Below are 18,124 nucleotides of genomic sequence, written 5' to 3'. Positions count from 1 at the left end.
ACTGTCACGAGCGGGTTCTGGAAAGGTGGACGCAGAGGCCTTTTGGCAGTGGAGTGGGCGGCGCTCGTGCAGGTAACGAAGATTCTCTTGGCCTCTCTCGATGCAGGACAATTGTGTCGTTGTCCATCGTCTACACCATTGGACAGGCGGTCATGGCCGTGAGCTCCATCAATGACCTCACGGACTTCGACCACGACGGAACCCCCAACAGCATGCCTGTGCACGTGTGAGTTGATGTTCACTGCGGCCCCACCCCGTCTCCCCACTCGTTGCTTGTTTGCTGCTCTCGTCTCCTTTTAAAAAATTTTTTTGTGGAAGTGAAAGTTGATTTATAATGCTGTGTTAGTATCTGGTGTGCCACAGTGATTCAGCTATACATACATGTGTGTGTGCATGCGTGTGTGTGTGTGTGTGTGTGTGTATTTTGCTATGTTCTTTTTTGTTACGGTCCATTACAAGATACTGAATATATAGTTCCCTTGCTATACAGTAGGGCCTTCCTGTTTATCTGTTTTCTATGCAGCAGTTTGCATCTGCTAACCCCAAACTCCTCATTTATCCCTCCCGCCCTTTGGTGCTTACTTTTTAATCTTTCTCCTTGACCTTCACTCTAAGCGTAAGGAGGCCTTTCCTCCCTCATCGGTGTAGAGGACTCGCAGCTGGGTCTTCAGTAAGTCACTGTCCTAACAGTTGTCCGGAGGCATGGCTCACTCGAAGGCTTGGTGTCTTGGGGACCACTCCCAGGAGGCATGGTCAGGGCACGAGCTCTGTATCCGTCTTCATCTTCCCCGGGGAGACATTATCGCCCATTGCACGAGGTTTCCTCCAGACTCTGTACCTTTGGTTTTCTGCCTTGTACCACATGTCTGCTCAGCCTTCAGTACTTCCGTTTCATAAATACTTGTGCCAGCCCTGTGTTCTGCGCTCTTGATGAGAAGCTCTATTGACGACTGCTTCCCTGTGGGGTTAATTTCCCTTCGCTGCAGTCTGGCCGAGCCGACAAGTTATAAAGATTTATTTTGTTTCTGGTTCAAAACTCTGCTTTGGCTCCTTGATCCGTGAGTACATCATCTCATGGGAAAATGGGAAAATGTCACTGAAATTCAAATTAATATTTGCAACATCCGGGTTTCTGGTCTGTTAGATTGGTGTCCATACTAGATCCGCCGGGTGCCCTCAGGGAGCCGTGTTGGAGGGAAGTGGGTGCAAGGACAGTCTACAGCTCAGACTTCCAGGATCCGGATCCCAAAGAGGAGCTGGAAGACCTGGGCCAGCTTATCTACTCTTTGCCTCAATATTCTAATCCACAGCATCGATTGTGAACGCGGACTTTGGAGCCAGGCTGTGCCGGTTCACATTCTGGCTGTGCCTCCTACTAGTTGTGTGCTCTTCGGCAAATTTCTCAACCTTCTGCCCGGGTGTCCTCGTCTATAATAGCCTCACGTAGGACTGTTGCGCATTAATCCGGGTAGAGAACTTGGAATTCTGCCTGGCAAGTGATAGGTACTCAAGAAAGCTTAACGATTTATTTTTTATTTCATGAGGTTAGTACTGAAACATGCCTACAATGAAGGCATGGCATAGAATACTCAATTGGCCGTGTTTTTGTTGTCCTTTGTTTAAAGTGCTTAGAGTAACACCACCAAACACAAATTGTATTAAGAGGCAAAGAAGATGAGAGAGGTGCTTCAGCCAGTTAATCCAGGAAGACGGGAATGATTTTTTTTTTTTTTAAGACTGTGGCACTTTTTGTTTTCTTTTTTTCTTTTTGGCTGTCCTTTGGCATATGGACTTCAGGGGCCAGGGATCAGATCCGAGCCACAGTTGCAACCTATGCCACAGCTGCAGCAAAGCTGGATCTGTAACCTGCTGTGTCTGGCCAGGGATTGAACCTACATCCCAGAGCTGCAGAGACACCACTGATCCTGTTGCACCACAGTGAGACCTCCTGGGCATGATTTTTTATAAAGTATTAATTCTACATAAAGTGTCTTCCCTGACTTTGTCTGTTTCATAAGCTATTTTTTAGCACTTTTAAGCAGTACTAGCAACCAAGAAGATATGGAATACACACTCATAAAACCCGAAGTTTGTAGCAACCTACTGTAAACTAACAAAACTATAAAAAGATGGTTGGTAAATTCTATGAGTGATTTTTTTTTTTTTCAATTCAGGAGGAAAACACAGTTAACTTGGAAAATACTAAAGTAAATTTTAAAAGTAATCTATAATCCCTTTTATGATTATAAATAATCTTTTTTATTAAAAAGTTATAGTGTTAAACCTTTTGCTCTACTTTTTTCTTTTCTTTTTTTTTTTTTTTGTCTTTTTGCCATTTCTTGGGCCGCTCTTGCGGCGTATGGATGTTCCCAGGCTAGGGGTCGAATCGGAGCCGTAGCCACTGGCCTACGCCAGAGCCACAGCAACTCAGGATCCGAGCCGCATCTGCAACCTACACCACAGCTCACGGCAACGCCGGATCATTAACCCACTGAGCAAGGGCAGGGATCGAACCCGCAACCTCATGGTTCCTAGTCGGATTCATTAACCACTGCGCCACCACAGGAACTCCGCTCTACTTTTTTCTAGTCTTCCATACTTCATAAAAGAGTACCATCCTACTGCATAACCTGTTATTCTGCTTTGCAATTGAATCATATTTTCTGATGTTTTTTAATGACTATTATGAGTCTGTTATGATTGTACCAGAGACAGTGCTTAAAATCTCTCTTACCCATTCTTTTGCTAAAAATGATAAGGCTATGAAAGAACTCCTTACATAAATCTTTGTTCAAGATTCAAGCCATTGCTTTAAATTTTCTAGATGGTAAATTATTAGATAAAGCTATGCCCTTGAAGGCCCTTGAGTTCAAGTTTCATTCAACTGGCAAGACCACATTGCTGTGAGTTATCTTCTCACACGGGTTGAATCCCTCCTCTGTGTTTACCACTGTGCATGGTCCTCGTAGGGAAATTCGGGGAAAGAGGCTCCTGCTTCTAAGGATCTCACATTTGAGCAACACTCGCCTCTTTCCCTAGGGCGCTGTCCATGGTCGGCCTGGCCCTGATTGCTCTGGGTACCGGCGGGATAAAGCCCTGTGTGTCGGCCTTTGGTGGCGATCAGTTTGAAGAGGGCCAGGTAAGAGCGAGTGTCTCCAGAGAAACCACGTAAGTGCTTGTGAAGCCCCAGGAATCAAACTGCACCAACACAAAGTGTGTTCTCCCTCGGAGGCTGTTTGAATACACATGAAAATAAGACACCGACCAGAAGTAAGCTAGACGTCAAGTCAGGTCATCAGCCACAGTTGCTCAGTTGCTATAGACCCAACGTCATCACACCTTATCCTTTTTATTACAGGAAAAGCAAAGAAACCGATTTTTTTCCATCTTTTATTTGGCCATTAATGCTGGAAGTTTGCTTTCTACTATCATCACGCCCATGCTCAGAGGTAACAACTGTCTGAAGTGGACCTTGGTTTTTCTTGTTTTTCAATTGCGAAGAGAAGTCAGGTGCGGTGGTTGAGCCCTTGTTTGTCTGTCTGCTTTTGGCTTCAGCTCTCGCATACATCCTGGAGGACACAGTGAAATCCAGAAGGCGAGCTGCTTTTCTTTCAAGGCCTATCTCCTTTTCTCATCTTCTTTGAATCCCTTGTCCAGTGACTGCCGAAGCATCTAGACCATCCTTAGCACAGCAACCCATTTTTCTAAATTCTGGTCAAAGTCCTTATGCATATGGAAAGAGATAAGATGAGAGGCTGCCTGAAACCCATACTGGGTGGGCCGTAGTGGACATGTTTGCCTGCCAGCTTCACTCCCCGGTGACATTCAGTGACTTAGGAAGACATTAGTGGCAGGGGTTTCTTTGCTTTCCTATCATCTCAGGTATTTCTAAGAGAACTGGCCCAAGAAAGAGGAGGAGGCAGCAGCTATGGGCAGCGCTCAGATTTTTAGTGCTTGCTAGCACTCCCCTGAGAGTTTATGAACTTCCCATGTGGAAGGGAATATGTGGGGATATATAAGATCAAAACAATATCATGGTGTCCACACTTCAAGTGGGAATAAATTAAGAAATAAGATAATGTGTGTGGGGGGGTTGTATTTCTGCCTAGGGTAGTAGTTTGACGATAACACTTATGCCCCATTCCAGTGGGCTTTGTATAAAAACATACTAGCTTTTATTTTTACGTTAGGTGTCCTTACCTCACCTCACCTCCCCTAACCTCCCCCAGGGTAATTTTTAAGGAGAAATCAATGGCTCTCATAGAAAATGAGCGTGTCACCTAGGTTTTGTATGACTTATTAGTTAATGGGGAAACTGGAAAGCTGCTCCAGTCAGTTCAAGTAAGGATTTGGCTAACAGAGTTATGTTCTTTATGGGGGGGGGCGGTGGAATTATTTTGCATTGCTATTAGCAGGAATCACTGGGACAGCCGTGGAGAGGAAACATTTGCACGTCCATGGTTTTCTACTCCTTGGCTTTTCTCTGCAGAATTGGGAAACAGCTGGCGAAAGACCAAGTCAAACCCCTTTAGGATCAGATGAGGCCCCAGCACCCCATGGAAAGGCTGTCCAGGAATTTCTGTTGTGCCTTCCAGAGTCTTCATTTTTCCCCTAGCGATGCTAGAATGTCAGAGATCAAATAGATCTTCAGTCAGGAGTTGGGAGAGTCTGGCCCACAGGCCAAGTTCAGAGATTTGGACAAGACCCTGTGGATGCAGCTGCTTTCACTCTGAAAAGGCGGGGCTGGAGACTTGAGACCGGTCCACAGCCTAAGAGATTCACTCTCTGGCTCTTCATGGAAAAGCTAGTTGACCCCTTGCCCTGCCTGGATCAACTTATGGTCTTCTGATTGGCATGACTTGAGGAACACACAGATGTGATTTTCCAGGGTTCTTTGGTTTTACTTACTGAGTCCCAATAGCTTCAAGTTATGGTATCCGGGTCTTTTAATGTCCAGCTAAGTAAGTCTGCAGAACATAAGGGCGTCCCTCGATGTTGGCTTTGCTGGTACCAGACGTGTACTGAGCGGTTAAGATTAGAACCTGCCTCCATCTCCTGCTCTTTCTCCTAGAAAGCTGTTTCGCTCAGCTGGCAGTGACATCAGTAAGGCAAATAGAAAAGTCTAGAACATTAAGTGAAAACAAGAAGTAATGATCAGTTAGGGGGTTAAAAAGCTGGAAACTAGATAAGCATTCACATTGTTGTAATGAATGTTAATCTTATAATTTCTCCGCAGTTCAACAGTGTGGAATTCACAGTACCCAGGCTTGCTACCCACTGGCATTTGGGGTTCCTGCTGCTCTCATGGCTGTATCTCTGAGTGAGTAGAGATCAGTTGAATTAATATGAGTCCTATGATCAGGTCAGGCCCCCACATTAATTGTTGTGCCCGATTTTTTAAAGTTCATGTAATAAATTGTAATGGTAAGTACTATAAAGAATTGCCATCCTGGAGTTCCTGTTGTGGCTCAGCGGAAACGAATCTGACTAGTAACCATGAAGACGCAGGTTCGATCCCTGGCCCCGCTCAGTGGGTTAAGGAGCTGATGTTGCCGTGGGCTATAGCGTAGGTTGCAGATGTGCCTTGGGTCTGGCATTGCTGTGGCTATGATGTAGACTGGCAGCTACAGCTCTGATTTGACCCCTAGCCTAGGAACCACTGTATGCCACAGGTGGGGCTGTCAAAAGAAAAAAGTAAGTTTTAACAGATTAGTTGCTGTTTTTGTCTGAAGATTGAAAAAAAAGAAGAAACTCTCTTGCCATTGCAACCAGAAAATTAAAGCAGGGTTCTATGTCTTTGTAGCATAATATATGAATCTGCTTTGTGAAAGAGGGATAGAGCTTGTGCTCCAATAACTGTCCCGAGTGTCCGTGAGCTGCCCCACGTTCTGGGAAGGAGATAGCTGGGCTGCAATGTTTGTGTATGGAAACACACTGTATTGCTCAGGAGCGCCTGTGATTATTAGACTCAAAAGCACTGTCTAACTGGGAGAGAGGGCAGTGCACCCGTATTCTTTGAGTAACCCAGTGTTTCCAAAACAAGGTTGTAACTCCAGTGAAAGCACATCTTCTGGGTCACAAGGCTTTCTGTCAAACAACCTGTTAACATATCTCTCTTGCCCTCCCCAGTTGTGTTTGTCATGGGCAGCAGAATGTACAAGAAGCTCAAGCCCCAGGGTAATGTCATGGCCAAAGTCGTCAAGTGCATCGGGGTAAGGATTTCAGTTGTCCTCTCTCTCAGTCACATTTAGTCACCCCAGGCCTTCTGCCTCCTTTAAATTAAAATTTAATGAAACTTTGACTTTCCTTTAAACACTTTATGAGTGTTCTTTACTATTTTGATAAATTGACATTTTCTTTTTTTTTTTGGTCTTTTTTTTTTGCCTTTTCTAGGGCCACTCATGCAGCATATGGAGGTTCCCAGGCTAGGGGTCCAATCGGAGGTGTAGCCACCGGCCTGCACCACAGCCACAGCAACACGGGATCCAAGCCATGTCTGCAACCCACACCACAGCTCACGGCAATGCCGGATCCTTAACCCACTAAGCAAGGCCAGGGAACGAACCTGCAACCTCATGGTTCCTAGTCGGATTCATTAACCACTGAGCCACAACGGGAATTCCCAATTGATGTTTTCTTATAAGACTCAGCAAATGGAAGAAGACACAAACAGAACTCAAAAAGGGAGGGATGGACATGGCTGCTAAACTGATAAAATAAGATCCGTGGTGAAAGACAAGCAAACCAAAGGGACTCTTCACCTGTCGAAATGACACACTATGTCTGATGTTTGTTGGGGAGCAGTGAAGCAGACATGGAGAGGCCTGGGTTCCTAGTGCGAATCAGGAACATGAGGTGGGGAAAGTGCCAGGAGAAAGTGTTGGGAAACTGGAGTTCCCGTCGTGGCTCATTGGCAATGAACCCAACAAGGATCCATGAGGATGCAGATTAGATGTGGGTTAAGGATCCAGCATTGCTGCAGGCTGTGGTGTGGGTCGCAGACGTGGCTCAGATCCCGAGTTGTTTTGGCTGTGGCTCCAACTCAACCCCTAGCTTTGGAACTTCCATGTGCTGCACCTGTGGCCCTGAAAAGCAAAAAAGAAAAAGAAAAGGAAGAAAGTGTCAGTAATCTACTTCTAGGAACTATGGCGAAGAAAATAACTTTTAAAAATAAATAGCATCAAAAGCACTGAGTTCCCACTGTGGCTCAGGAACTAGACGAGTATCCATGAGGATGTGGGTTCAATTCCTGGCCCTGCTTAGTGGGTTAAGGATCTGGCGTTGCCATGTGCTATGGTGTAGGTTACAAATGCGGCTCGGATCTGGCGTTGCTGTGGCTATGGTGTAGGCTGGCAGCTGCAGCTCTGATTCAACCCCTAGCCTGGGAACTTCCATATACCACAGGGGAGGCCCTAAAAAGACAAAAAAAAAAAAAAAGAATACAGATTCATATAAGAAGATATTCAATGTGGAATCTAAAATACAGCATAGGAGTTCCCACTGTGGTGTGGCGGATTAAGGATCTGGAGTCAGATTTGATCCCTGACCCAGGAACTTCCATATGCCATGAGTGTGGCCAAAGTAATAAATAAGCAAAATAAAATAAAATATGTCACGATTGAACCTATCTACAAAACAGAAACAGACTCACAGACATAGAGAACAGACTTGTGGTTGCCAAGAGGGGAGGGAGGAGGGACTGGGATGGACGGGGAGTTTGGGGTTAGTAGATGCAAACTATTGCATTTAAAATGGACAGACAGCGAAGTCCTAGTGTATAGCATAGGGAACTAGATCCAATTTCCTAGGATAGGCGATAATGGAAAATATTGCTGAAAAAGATGTGTATGTATATATGTGTGTGTACACACACACATATATGTAAATGACTGAGTCACTTTTTTGTACAACAAAAAAGAAATTGGGAGTTCCCATTGTGGCACAGTGGTTAACGAATCCGACTAGGAACCATGAGGTTGCGGGTTCGATCCCTGCCCTTGCTCAGTGGGTTAACGATCCGGCGTTGCCGTGAGCTGTGGTGTGGGTCGCAGACACGGCTTGGATCCCGCGTTGCTGTGGCTCTGGCGTAGGCTGGCAGCTGCAGCTCCGATCAGACCCCTAGCCTGGGAACCTCCATATGCTGCAGGAGCGGCCCAAGAAGTGGAAAAAGACAGAAAAAAAAAAAAGAAAAAAAGAAATTGGCACAACATTGTAAATCAGCTGTACTTAAAAAAAAAAAAAGGGTTATCAGTGTAATATTTAGGAAAAAACATTTGTGACAAAAATTGAAGTCCAGCAAGCTGCTGAAAGTAGAGCAGTGTTTAACTTATAATAAATCTATGTCATATTAGCAGCTATCAGAAATCCCTGTTTTCAGAACCACATGGGAATGTGCCGAATTGTGGTTTCTTCCTAGGCCCCTGTGTGGCATGTGTCTTCACAAGCACATTTAAAGGCAGGAAATAAATGCTGCGTGTAGAAATCTCAAAATAATGGAGTCAAATCACTTTATTCCCAAATATGGAATCTTTTGTAGGAATATCTACATTGTATAAGGGAGAAATGTGCCACTCTTCTTTTTTTAGAAGTGCGGGTAATCTTTTAGATGTAAAGCAGCCTTAAGATAGTTTTAATCACTTACCGTCCCCTTTTCCTGGCATTATTGCATTAAATTATACATATGCACTTTGTGACATAAACGTGTCCTCTGAGGATCAAAAAAATTCTCTTGCAAAAAAAAAAAAAAAAGGAGTTCCCGTGGTGGCACAATGGTTAACGAATCCGACTAGGAACCATGAGGTTGCAGGTTCAATCCCTGCCCTTGCTCAGTGGGTTAACGATCCGGCGTTGCCGTGAGCTGTGGTGTAGGTCGCAGACGCGGCTCGGATCTTGCGTTGCTGTGGCTCTGGCGTAGGCCGGTGGCTACAGCTCCGATTCGACCCCTAGCCTGGGAACCTCCATATGCCGCGGGAACGGCCCAAAGAAATAGCAAAAAAAAGACCAAAAAAAAAAAAAAATTCTCTTGGAGTTCCCTGGTGGCCTAGCAGTTAAAATCCAGGGTTGTCACTGCTCTGGCTCGGGTCACTGCTATGGCACAGGCTCTATCCCTAGTCCAGGAACTTCCCTATGCCATGGGGGCAGCCAAAAAAAAAAAAAAAAAATTTTTTTTTCTCTCAACTTGCAGCTATTCCCTTTTCCTCCTGAACTTTCTGCTAACGTTAGATCCATTCCCACCAAAAAGCTTCTTCCAAGCTGAGAGGAAAGATCCAGTTCCAGTGACCTCTCCAAGTCCTTCCTTCCCAAGTAGCTGATGACTTAGTTTCAACTCCACAAGAACAGCTTCAAGCTACTTAGTCATGAGACTTCTATTCCCAGGGGTTCCCACTGTGGCACAGTGGAAACGAATCGGACTAGCATCCATGAGGATGTGGGTTTGATCCCTGGCCTCACTCAGTGGGTTGCAGATCTGGTGTTGCCATGCCCTGTGGTATCGGTCATAGATCTCCTGTTGCTGTGACTGTGGTATAGGCTAGCAACTGCAGCTCTGATTTGACTCCTAGCCTGGAAACTTCCCTATGCCATGAGTGTGGCCCTAAAAAGCAAAATAATAATAATAATATTTCCCAGTATCCTAAGTCAGCCCATAGCTTTGCGTTATTGCCTTTACATCACATGCAGGTCCCCAACTGGCATCCCTATCGCCGCATCCTGCAGCTGCATCTTTGCAGCATCTCCTGCCTTTTGCTTTCCTAAAGGCTTCTTACTAACAAGGAAACTTGGAAGCCTCTAATTTTATAATGGTGGTGGTAGGTAAGGTGGTTTTTCTGATCATTGTTAGCATATTTTAATCTATGTTTAACTATAACCTTTATTTTCTTCTAATTCCATTGAGAATTACGTAGTGAGTTCTCCCTCTCCTTCATGACTATAATATATATATAACGTATAGAACTTTATCCAATATGGTAGCCACGGCTCACTTGTGATGATTGAACATTTGAAATGTGGCAGGTACAACTGGGGAAGAGAATTTTAAATTGGATTTCACTTAAATTCATTTAAATTATATAATGTCATACATAGTGGGTTCTCTTAAAAATGGATACTCGATTCAGTTATTGGAAAGCTTTTAAATATGTTTGGAACAACTTAGGTATTTAAGTCGAGTTTTTCAAAGATGGGCAAAAATGTTATGGACTGCAAATACAGATCAAACATTTCTTTTTTTTGTCAAACATTTCTAATAAAAATGTAGCAACGAAATTAAAATGTGGCATAAGTGTGAAATAGACCCTGGATTTTGAAGACGTGGTATAAAAAGAGAATGTAAAATTCGTCAGTTTTTTTTAATATTGACTACCTATTATAATCCTATTTGGGATTTGTTGGGTTAAATTAAATGTATTTTAATGAATTTCACCTGTTTCATGGCTACCAGGAAACTTACATTGCAGATGTGTCACATGTTACATTTCTACTGAGCACTCCTCTCCGGAGGATTCGGAGAGTAAAATGGTAGCAGCGTGACTTTTTGTACCCCAGCTCAAACACTCGCCGTTAGTGAGAGCTTAGAAATAAAATGCCTCTTACGCCTTCAGCACCCTCACGGTACTAGTGGCTACAATTTTATATTTTGCTTCTCTCGTATGCCTTCCATTAAAGGGAGTTTAATTGAAATGCATTTCACTGATAAAGTAGTCGTTTCTCTTTTGAAATTTGACTTTTCTTCCTTGCTTCAGTTTGCCATCAAAAATAGGTTTAGGCATCGGAATAAGAAGTTTCCCAAGAGGGAGCACTGGCTGGACTGGGCCAAGGAAAAATATGACGTAAGTGACAATTATTGCTCTGATAGCCCTAATTCATACTATTAAGGCTACGTGGATGGAAGTATCAGTTGTAGCTTCATAAACTTTATCAGCATTTTAAATAAGACTGTATGTGAGAGTGTTTGTTTCTATTGAAAAGAATTTGAGGAGTTCCCGTCGTGGCACAGTAAAAACGAATCCGACTAGGAACCATGAGGTTGAGGGTTCAATCCCTGGCCTTGCTCAGTGGGTTAAGGATCCGGCGTTGCCGTGAGCTGTGGTGTAGGTTGCAGATGCGGCTTGGATCTGGTGTTGCTGTGGCTGTGGTATAGACCAGCAGCTGTAGCTCCGATTCGACCCCTAGCCTGGGAACCTCCATATGCCACAGGTGCGGCCCTAAAAAGACAAAAAAAAAAAAAAAAAGAAGAAGAAGAAGAATTTGATAAATAATGGATGTAATTTATCTGGAAACTAGATTATCTTGCGGTCTGATCTACCATAAGTTCTATCTCATAACGGTCATGGAACTTTAGTTTGAAGGTGGAAGAGCTAAGCGGTGCTGGTGGAGTTTACATTTAGTGGAATGTGCATTTAAATTCAAGTAACTTACCTCCTGAACTGGTGTTTTCACTCATGTTTTAAAGACCTTAGGAATGTTTGGTTTTCTAAAAAAGCCCGAGGTAGGTTCTTGGAACAATGCGTCACCTCCCAGCTTGTCCCTAGATGCACATATGTCCGTGCTGAAGATGACATGGCCTGATGGCTGTGAGTGACCCCAGTGGTGGCTGACTTGTCCCCCCCTCACCCCGACTGCAGGAGCGGCTCATCTGTCAAATCAAGATGGTCACCCGCGTGATGTTCCTGTATATCCCGCTCCCCATGTTCTGGGCTTTGTTTGACCAGCAGGTAACGTGAAACCGCGTGTCTGTGTGTCTTCATTGTAGGAAACATTCTGGGGGCGTGGCCAGGGCATTCGCATGTACCAAGCTGTGCTTGCTGAGTACTCAGCTCCCGAAAATGTCCTCAACGTTCTCTTCCTGTTATTCTCCCCGCCCCCCCCCCCGCCCCCGCCACCTTCAGGGCTGTAACCGCAGCATATGGAGGTTCCCAGGTGAGGGGTCGAATCAGAGCTGCAGCTGCCACCCTACGCCACAGCCACAGCAACGTGGGATCCGAGCTGTGTCTGCAACCCACACCACAGCTCACAGCAATGCCGGATCCTTAACCCATCGAGCAAGGCCAGGGGTCGAACCTGTGTCCTCATGGATACTAGTCAGGTTTGTTACCGCTGAGCCACGGCAGGAACTCCCTGTTCCTTTTTTGTATTTCATGTATTTAGTCATTTGTTGGAGTGCCTCGGGTTTATTTAATTTAAAAAAAAATCCTCTAGAGAGTTCCGTCCACATTTATGTGGCAAAAACAGTGAAGAAAGTTATGTCAACTAAAAACAAGTGTACAACGCGAGAGTTGTGAGTTAAGTTTGATCTGGGGCCGAGTGAGGAGGCTACCCCGGGGGGGGGCAGCATTTCAGATCACTCTGAAACACCGCTCCAAGAGGCAGGGGAGGCCAGTGTGTGGGTGGTTCTGGTGAAGGGGGAGGTCCGTGCTGTCAAGCACGCAAGGTGCAGAAGGCCACCACTAGTCACAGGAGCAGATGTCACAGAGAAGGATTTTAGTGCTTTTCTAGATAGGAGGAGAGGCAAGAATTGGGCCTCATAAAATCTTCTCCTGCCAATATCTACCTGAAGACCTGGTCCACCAGTTTTCCCAGAGCACAGAGAGCCTCCCTCCTGATCCACCCCGAGCTCCTTTCAGGGGGTGTTGAGGGTCTCAGCCACAGCAGCGCAGGATTCAGTCCATATAGAGGCAGATGCCAAGTGCCAAAGTCCAGTTCACAATTAGGTGGAGTCAGGTCAAGGAGCCGCGGCAAAGATTTGATGCAAGAATCTAGGACTCCTGCCAGTCAAGGCGGCACTCAAGTTGAGCTTTTCTGCTGATGCAGTGTGGGAAAAGTCAGGCTATCTTTCTGGGATCCACAGAGTATTTAAACTGAGAAGAACAGGGAGTTCCCTTCGTGGCTCAGCGGTTAACGAACCCGACTAGTATTCATGAGGACTCGGGTTCGATCCCTGGCCTTGCTTAGTGGGTTAAGGATCTGGCGTTGCCGTGAGCTGTGGTGCAGGTGGCAGATGTAGCTCAGATTCCACTTGGCTGTGGCTGTGGCGTAGGCTGGGGGCTACAGCTCTGATTGGGCCCCAGCCTGGGAACCTCCATATGCCATGGGTGTGGCCCTAAAAAGACAAAAAGACCAAAGAAATGAAAATTTAAAAAATAAACTGAAAAGAACTTGATACCTTCCACTATGGAATGGAATGCTTGGGCTAGAAGCCCATCGAGAAAGGTGAAATGACTGCCAGAGTCATTCCCTACCAGGTCAAAAGCTAGAACAGATCATGGACTCACTGTCCTGCTCTTTCTCCTGCATCTAGAAGACTCATATCTAGAAGTTTCTCAAAATAGGGTTAGAAATCCTGATGCACCATGCTCAGTAGCCAAAGTGATAAAAAACTGGAATTGAAGAAACAGTTTACAAACATGAATGGTTTAATGGTGCAGGAAAGATTATTATCAGAGTAAAGTATATTTTGGGGAAAAAAAAACCTTGAGCATAGAATTAATCTCCTGGGAGTTCCCGTCGTGGCGCAGTGGTTAACGAATCCGACTAGGAACCATGAGGTTGCGGGTTTGGTCCCTGCCCTTGCTCAGTGGGTTAACGATCCGGCGTTGCCGTGAGCTGTGGTGTAGGTTGCAGACGCGGCTCGGATCCCGCGTTGCTGTGGCTCTGGCGTAGGCCGGTGGCTGCAGCTCCGATTCGACCCCTAGCCTGGGAACCTCCATATGCCTCGGGAGTGGCCCAAGAAATAGCAACAACAACAACAACAAAAAAGACAAAAGACAAAAAAAAAAAAAAGAATTAATCTCCTTATTTGTAAGATGCATCTCAAGAACCAGTTTTTCATGTTGCGTGGAGACTGGTTATTAGAATCAGACTCATGCTAGAAATGCACTCATCATCTTTTAGCTGCATGACTTGGGCGTAATCCTTTAATCCTTCTGAACAGGCAAGGTTGTGACCATCAAAGCAGAGAATGTATACTAAGTATCCAGGGACTGCTTAAACATTAAGAATGTAGCCATGGAATTCCTGTCGTGGCTCAGCAATAACAAGCCTGACTAGTATCCACGAGGATGCGGGTTTGATCCCTGGCCTCGCTCAGTGGGTTAAGGATCCAGCATTGCTGTGAGCTGCAGTGTAGGTTGCAGACATGGCTCGGATCTGGCATTGCTGTGGCTGTGGCATAGGCTGGCAGCTATAGCTCTGATTTAATCCCTAGCCAGGAAACTTCCATATGTGGCAGGTGAGGCCCTAAAAAGTTTAAAAAAAAAAAAAAAAAAAAAGGAACGACTTAGCCAGTGGCATATTTCCCGACTTTCTATGAGGTCCTCCTGATGCAGGTGACAGATTATGTTGAAACATTTATGTGTTACGTTCTCTGTGGAACATAAAACATAAACTTGAACAATCCTATGTCCTCTTTTACGGTAAAGTAGGTTGACTGTAACTAGGCTGCCCAGGTTGAAATCCATCACTCTCTTGATTGAAGGGGATTCTAGGACAGCCTAGACTGCAACAGTAGGCTCGTAACAATAATAATGTTTCTGAAACCCTGGGTGTGAAACTGCTTTCACCTCGCAGGTGATTCAGCCTCCTGGCAAAGCTCAGAAATGCATTTTTGTCTTTCCAAAGGATAGCTCATCTCAGAGTAGTACTTTCTAGAGTCTTCCTGTGGCATTGGAGTACTATATGGTTTTAATTGAAGAGCAGGAATGCAAGTTGTTTCTTCTTACCTACCATCACAATGGAGCTGGGAGATGAGCCTGATATTGGAAACACATTTTTGAACCCCCTGCCAATTTGGACTTCATTCCTGATATGGAGAAGATTCCACAATGACTTACACAATGTTTAAAACCCACGTTCTCCAATGATGCCGTGAATTTATTTATTTTTAAGGGCTCCAGGTGGACACTGCAAGCAACCACCATGAATGGGCAAATTGTAAGTTTGGGACATGGAGACAGTTTTACAGCCCCTGGTCACATTTCCTTTGTTTTAGCCCCTTGGCCCCCCTTTCTCCTTCCCTCTTGTAAATTCCCGCCCCCAGCTGAGCCTCTGTGTGAACTTAGCAATGACATGTTTTCCCCCTTCTTTTTAGGGGTTGCTTAAAATCCAGCCGGATCAGATGCAGGTAGGAAAACATACCTAAGTCACTTTCAGGGATCAAAGCCCCCTGGGAGACAGCAGTAACGGCTCCTCGCTGCTTCGTCCGCAGACCATCAACGCCATCTTGATCGTTATCATGGTCCCCATCATGGACGCTCTGGTGTATCCTCTGATCGCGAAGTGTGGTTTGAATTTCACGTAGGTGGCCCTCGGTGTGGGCTTGGGACTGGGGCTCAGTCAGTGCCAGGGCTTTGCCAGGGCTTTGCGCATGAGCTGTCCTCAGCTCCCAGAGCCTCAGTGGAAAGAACAGCTCGCTCCCCTCCCAACCCCCGCTGTATGGAGTGGGTTTTCAAAGACATCTTCTTGAATCAGAGGTCTGTGTGCCAATGTTTCTGAAAATCGGCCCTTAAAAATCAGTGCTATTCATGGCAGCCTGAAAAAGCCTCTAATGACGACTCCCTTGTAGGTGATGGAGATTTTAACGATGAGCCAAAGGATCCCCGAACTCTAGTTTCCAGAAATGAAATGTTCAAATGCCGATGAGAAGCTGTGGGCATTTATCCTCCTTAGCCTTGGTCTAGAGGAAGAGACAAAGAGCTTGGGATCTGTGTGTTTGGGGTGGGGGTTGGTTTTGTTAGGGGTGATGGGAGGAGGGTGCTCCCTTTGAGGGTTCACCATTCGCTCGCTTCTAAGCGGCTGATTGAGGGTCCCTCTCTTGCTTGTCCCTCCAGCTCCCTGAGGAAGATGACAGTTGGGATGTTCCTGGCTTCCATGGCTTTCGTGGCAGCTGCCATCGTGCAGGTGGAGATTGACGTGAGTCGCGCACTGCTTCTCCAGTAGCCTTGCCTGGTGGGTCCAGGGGCGCGTCCAGAAGCTGTCCTTCTCCAGGACTGAGAGGACTGGGGGCAGGGCAGGGATTTTCTGATAAAGTAAGTCCTGGAGCTGTGGACCATATGCCCCTGGGCAAAATAGTCCCATTCTGTCAGGGTGCCCTGTGGGTTCTTGCCACTGCTGAGGACACAGCCAGGAATAGGGCCCAAAGAGTGCGCTCAGATGGGAGAAAAGCTGGATGGCGGTTTCCATTTGTAATACGGTTGTTCCGAGGGGAGGGGAGGGAAGTTCGCGGAAGCTGATCTTTGACCATCTGGTTAAAAGAGGAGATCCGGTTAAAAGAGCTTCCACACTCACAACGTCCTTTAAAAATGTGTAAATTGTAATGGGAACTTTTTAATGGAAGGACAACTTTTGTATTCAAAGATTCCTAGTGGTGGTGCGTTTCCAAGCTAACCCACACATCTGTTGGACTCAAAATGGGACTAAACTAGATTCCAGAATGCTGTGAGTCTGAAATCAGGTCTTAGAAACAAGCTGTCATGTAGAACGTGAGACAAGAGGTAGAAGATGCCTGTCCCCCTCCCCTCCTTTCCCCACCACACCCCCCCATCTCTCTTGTTCTCTGCCTCTTTCTCTATTTCTGTCTCTGTCTCTGTCTCCCTCTCCCTCCCTTCACCTTCTCTCCTGCCCCTTCTCTCTCTCTTTAAATTTTTGGTTGTGGAAAAACATATAAAACATACAAGTCACCATCTTAGCCATTTCTAAGTGGACCCTGTCCAGCAGCATCCGTACCATTGTGTCCACAGTTTCTAGAACGCCTTTCGTCTTGCAAAACTGAAACTCTGACCCACTGAACAGCAGCTCCCCACTTCCCACCCCTCAGCCCCCCCAGCTATAAGTGTTCTCTTTTGTCTCCACGAATCTGACTGCTCTCGGCATCTCACATAAGTAGAATCACCCCGCGTTTGTCCTTTTGCGTCTGGCTTATTTCACTGAGCGTAACGTCGTCGAGGTTCATTCACGTTGTTGCATGTGTTAGAATTTCCTTCCTTTTAAGGCTGAATAACACTCCATCGCACGGATAGACCACATTTTGTTTAGCCGTTTATCTGCCGATGGACATTTGGGTCCTTCCATCTCTTGGCTATTGTCAGTGATGCTGCTGTGAGCTTGTGGGTGGTACCCATTTTCTCTTGGACATAGCTTTGTGGAACATGAATTGTGGGGCTAAAATCAACATGGATTGCTTCAGCGACACGGGGATTTAAGAGAGGGCATTATAGGGAAAAGGCTGAAACCCTGAGCAGGGCGCTTGGCAGGAGACCATACAGCTCTGTGATGGGATATCGAGAGCCCTGTGTCCAGGACCGAGGTCTGGGCTTCTAGAATGGCGAGTGAGGATGCCCGTGTCTGGGGAGACTGGCTCTCAGGCACCACGACAAGATTAATATTCATTTAGGTGACTAAATTCATTCGTGGTGACTCTGACCCCTCAGACATTAGGCTTCATACCCTGGCATCCTTCAACCTGGAGGTGGCTATAGCTATAGGAGGGAGAGCAGCTCCTTGTACTGCTTCCATGGTCAAGATGAGCATCGCTTTCTATGGGCGCCATGAGGTGCTGGATTGGAGGGTCCCTGGGCTTCATGGTGGGTGTTTGGTGTGACTCAGCCAGCACAGCCTCCCTCGGCCAGACAGGAAGGTGACCCCGGCACCACGGTTCAGGTCATCTTCAGTAGACACTGCAGACCTCACTGCCAATTCTGTTTATTTTGCTCAGAAAACTCTTCCAGTCTTCCCCAAAGGAAATGAAGTCCAAGTTAAAGTCCTGAACATAGGAGATAACAGCATGTCCGTATCTTTTCCTGGAACGACGGTGACCCTTGACCAGATGTCTCAAGTAAGTAGAAGGAAATGCAACTTTCTTTTTCCTCCTCTGTCCGGAGTTAAAAATAATAGGATTTGGAGAAGCTGGTCGTCTTGGTCCTTGTTTAAGTCCTAAGATGAGTCCAGAAGTGAAACGTCTTCATATCCGGATCTCACTTTGACTTCTCTCGACCAGTGTGCTTTTTCATGTGCCGTGAATCGCCACGGGAGCTTGTTAAAATGCAGATTCGTGGGGTTCCCGTTGTGGCTCAGAAAGAACCTGACTAGTAGCCACAATATGGATTTGATCCCTGGCCTTGCTCAGGGGGTTAAG

At 45.9% G+C, this 18,124-nt stretch overlaps 1 protein-coding gene across 1 annotated transcript in view; it reads left to right on the top strand.

Annotated features, from left to right (window-relative positions):
* Window positions 1–18,124, top strand: part of SLC15A1 (solute carrier family 15 member 1) — a 57,397-nt gene that overhangs the window by 21,524 nt on the left and 17,749 nt on the right. Inside the window, exons 5-16 of the mRNA XM_047756398.1 lie at window positions 107–226; window positions 3,040–3,139; window positions 3,359–3,449; window positions 5,237–5,320; window positions 6,130–6,212; window positions 10,740–10,826; window positions 11,622–11,711; window positions 14,881–14,925; window positions 15,083–15,115; window positions 15,200–15,288; window positions 15,822–15,903; window positions 17,705–17,824. Of these exons, the coding sequence (XP_047612354.1) occupies window positions 107–226; window positions 3,040–3,139; window positions 3,359–3,449; window positions 5,237–5,320; window positions 6,130–6,212; window positions 10,740–10,826; window positions 11,622–11,711; window positions 14,881–14,925; window positions 15,083–15,115; window positions 15,200–15,288; window positions 15,822–15,903; window positions 17,705–17,824 (1,024 nt within the window). The remainder of the gene's footprint in view (window positions 1–106; window positions 227–3,039; window positions 3,140–3,358; window positions 3,450–5,236; window positions 5,321–6,129; window positions 6,213–10,739; window positions 10,827–11,621; window positions 11,712–14,880; window positions 14,926–15,082; window positions 15,116–15,199; window positions 15,289–15,821; window positions 15,904–17,704; window positions 17,825–18,124) is intronic.

Source organism: Phacochoerus africanus, chromosome 13 (assembly GCF_016906955.1).
Source record: "Phacochoerus africanus isolate WHEZ1 chromosome 13, ROS_Pafr_v1, whole genome shotgun sequence".
Classification (NCBI taxonomy): domain Eukaryota; kingdom Metazoa; phylum Chordata; class Mammalia; order Artiodactyla; family Suidae; genus Phacochoerus; species Phacochoerus africanus.
The sequence above is the reverse complement of the archived record's forward strand: the minus strand, read 5'-3'. Positions and strand labels throughout refer to the sequence as shown.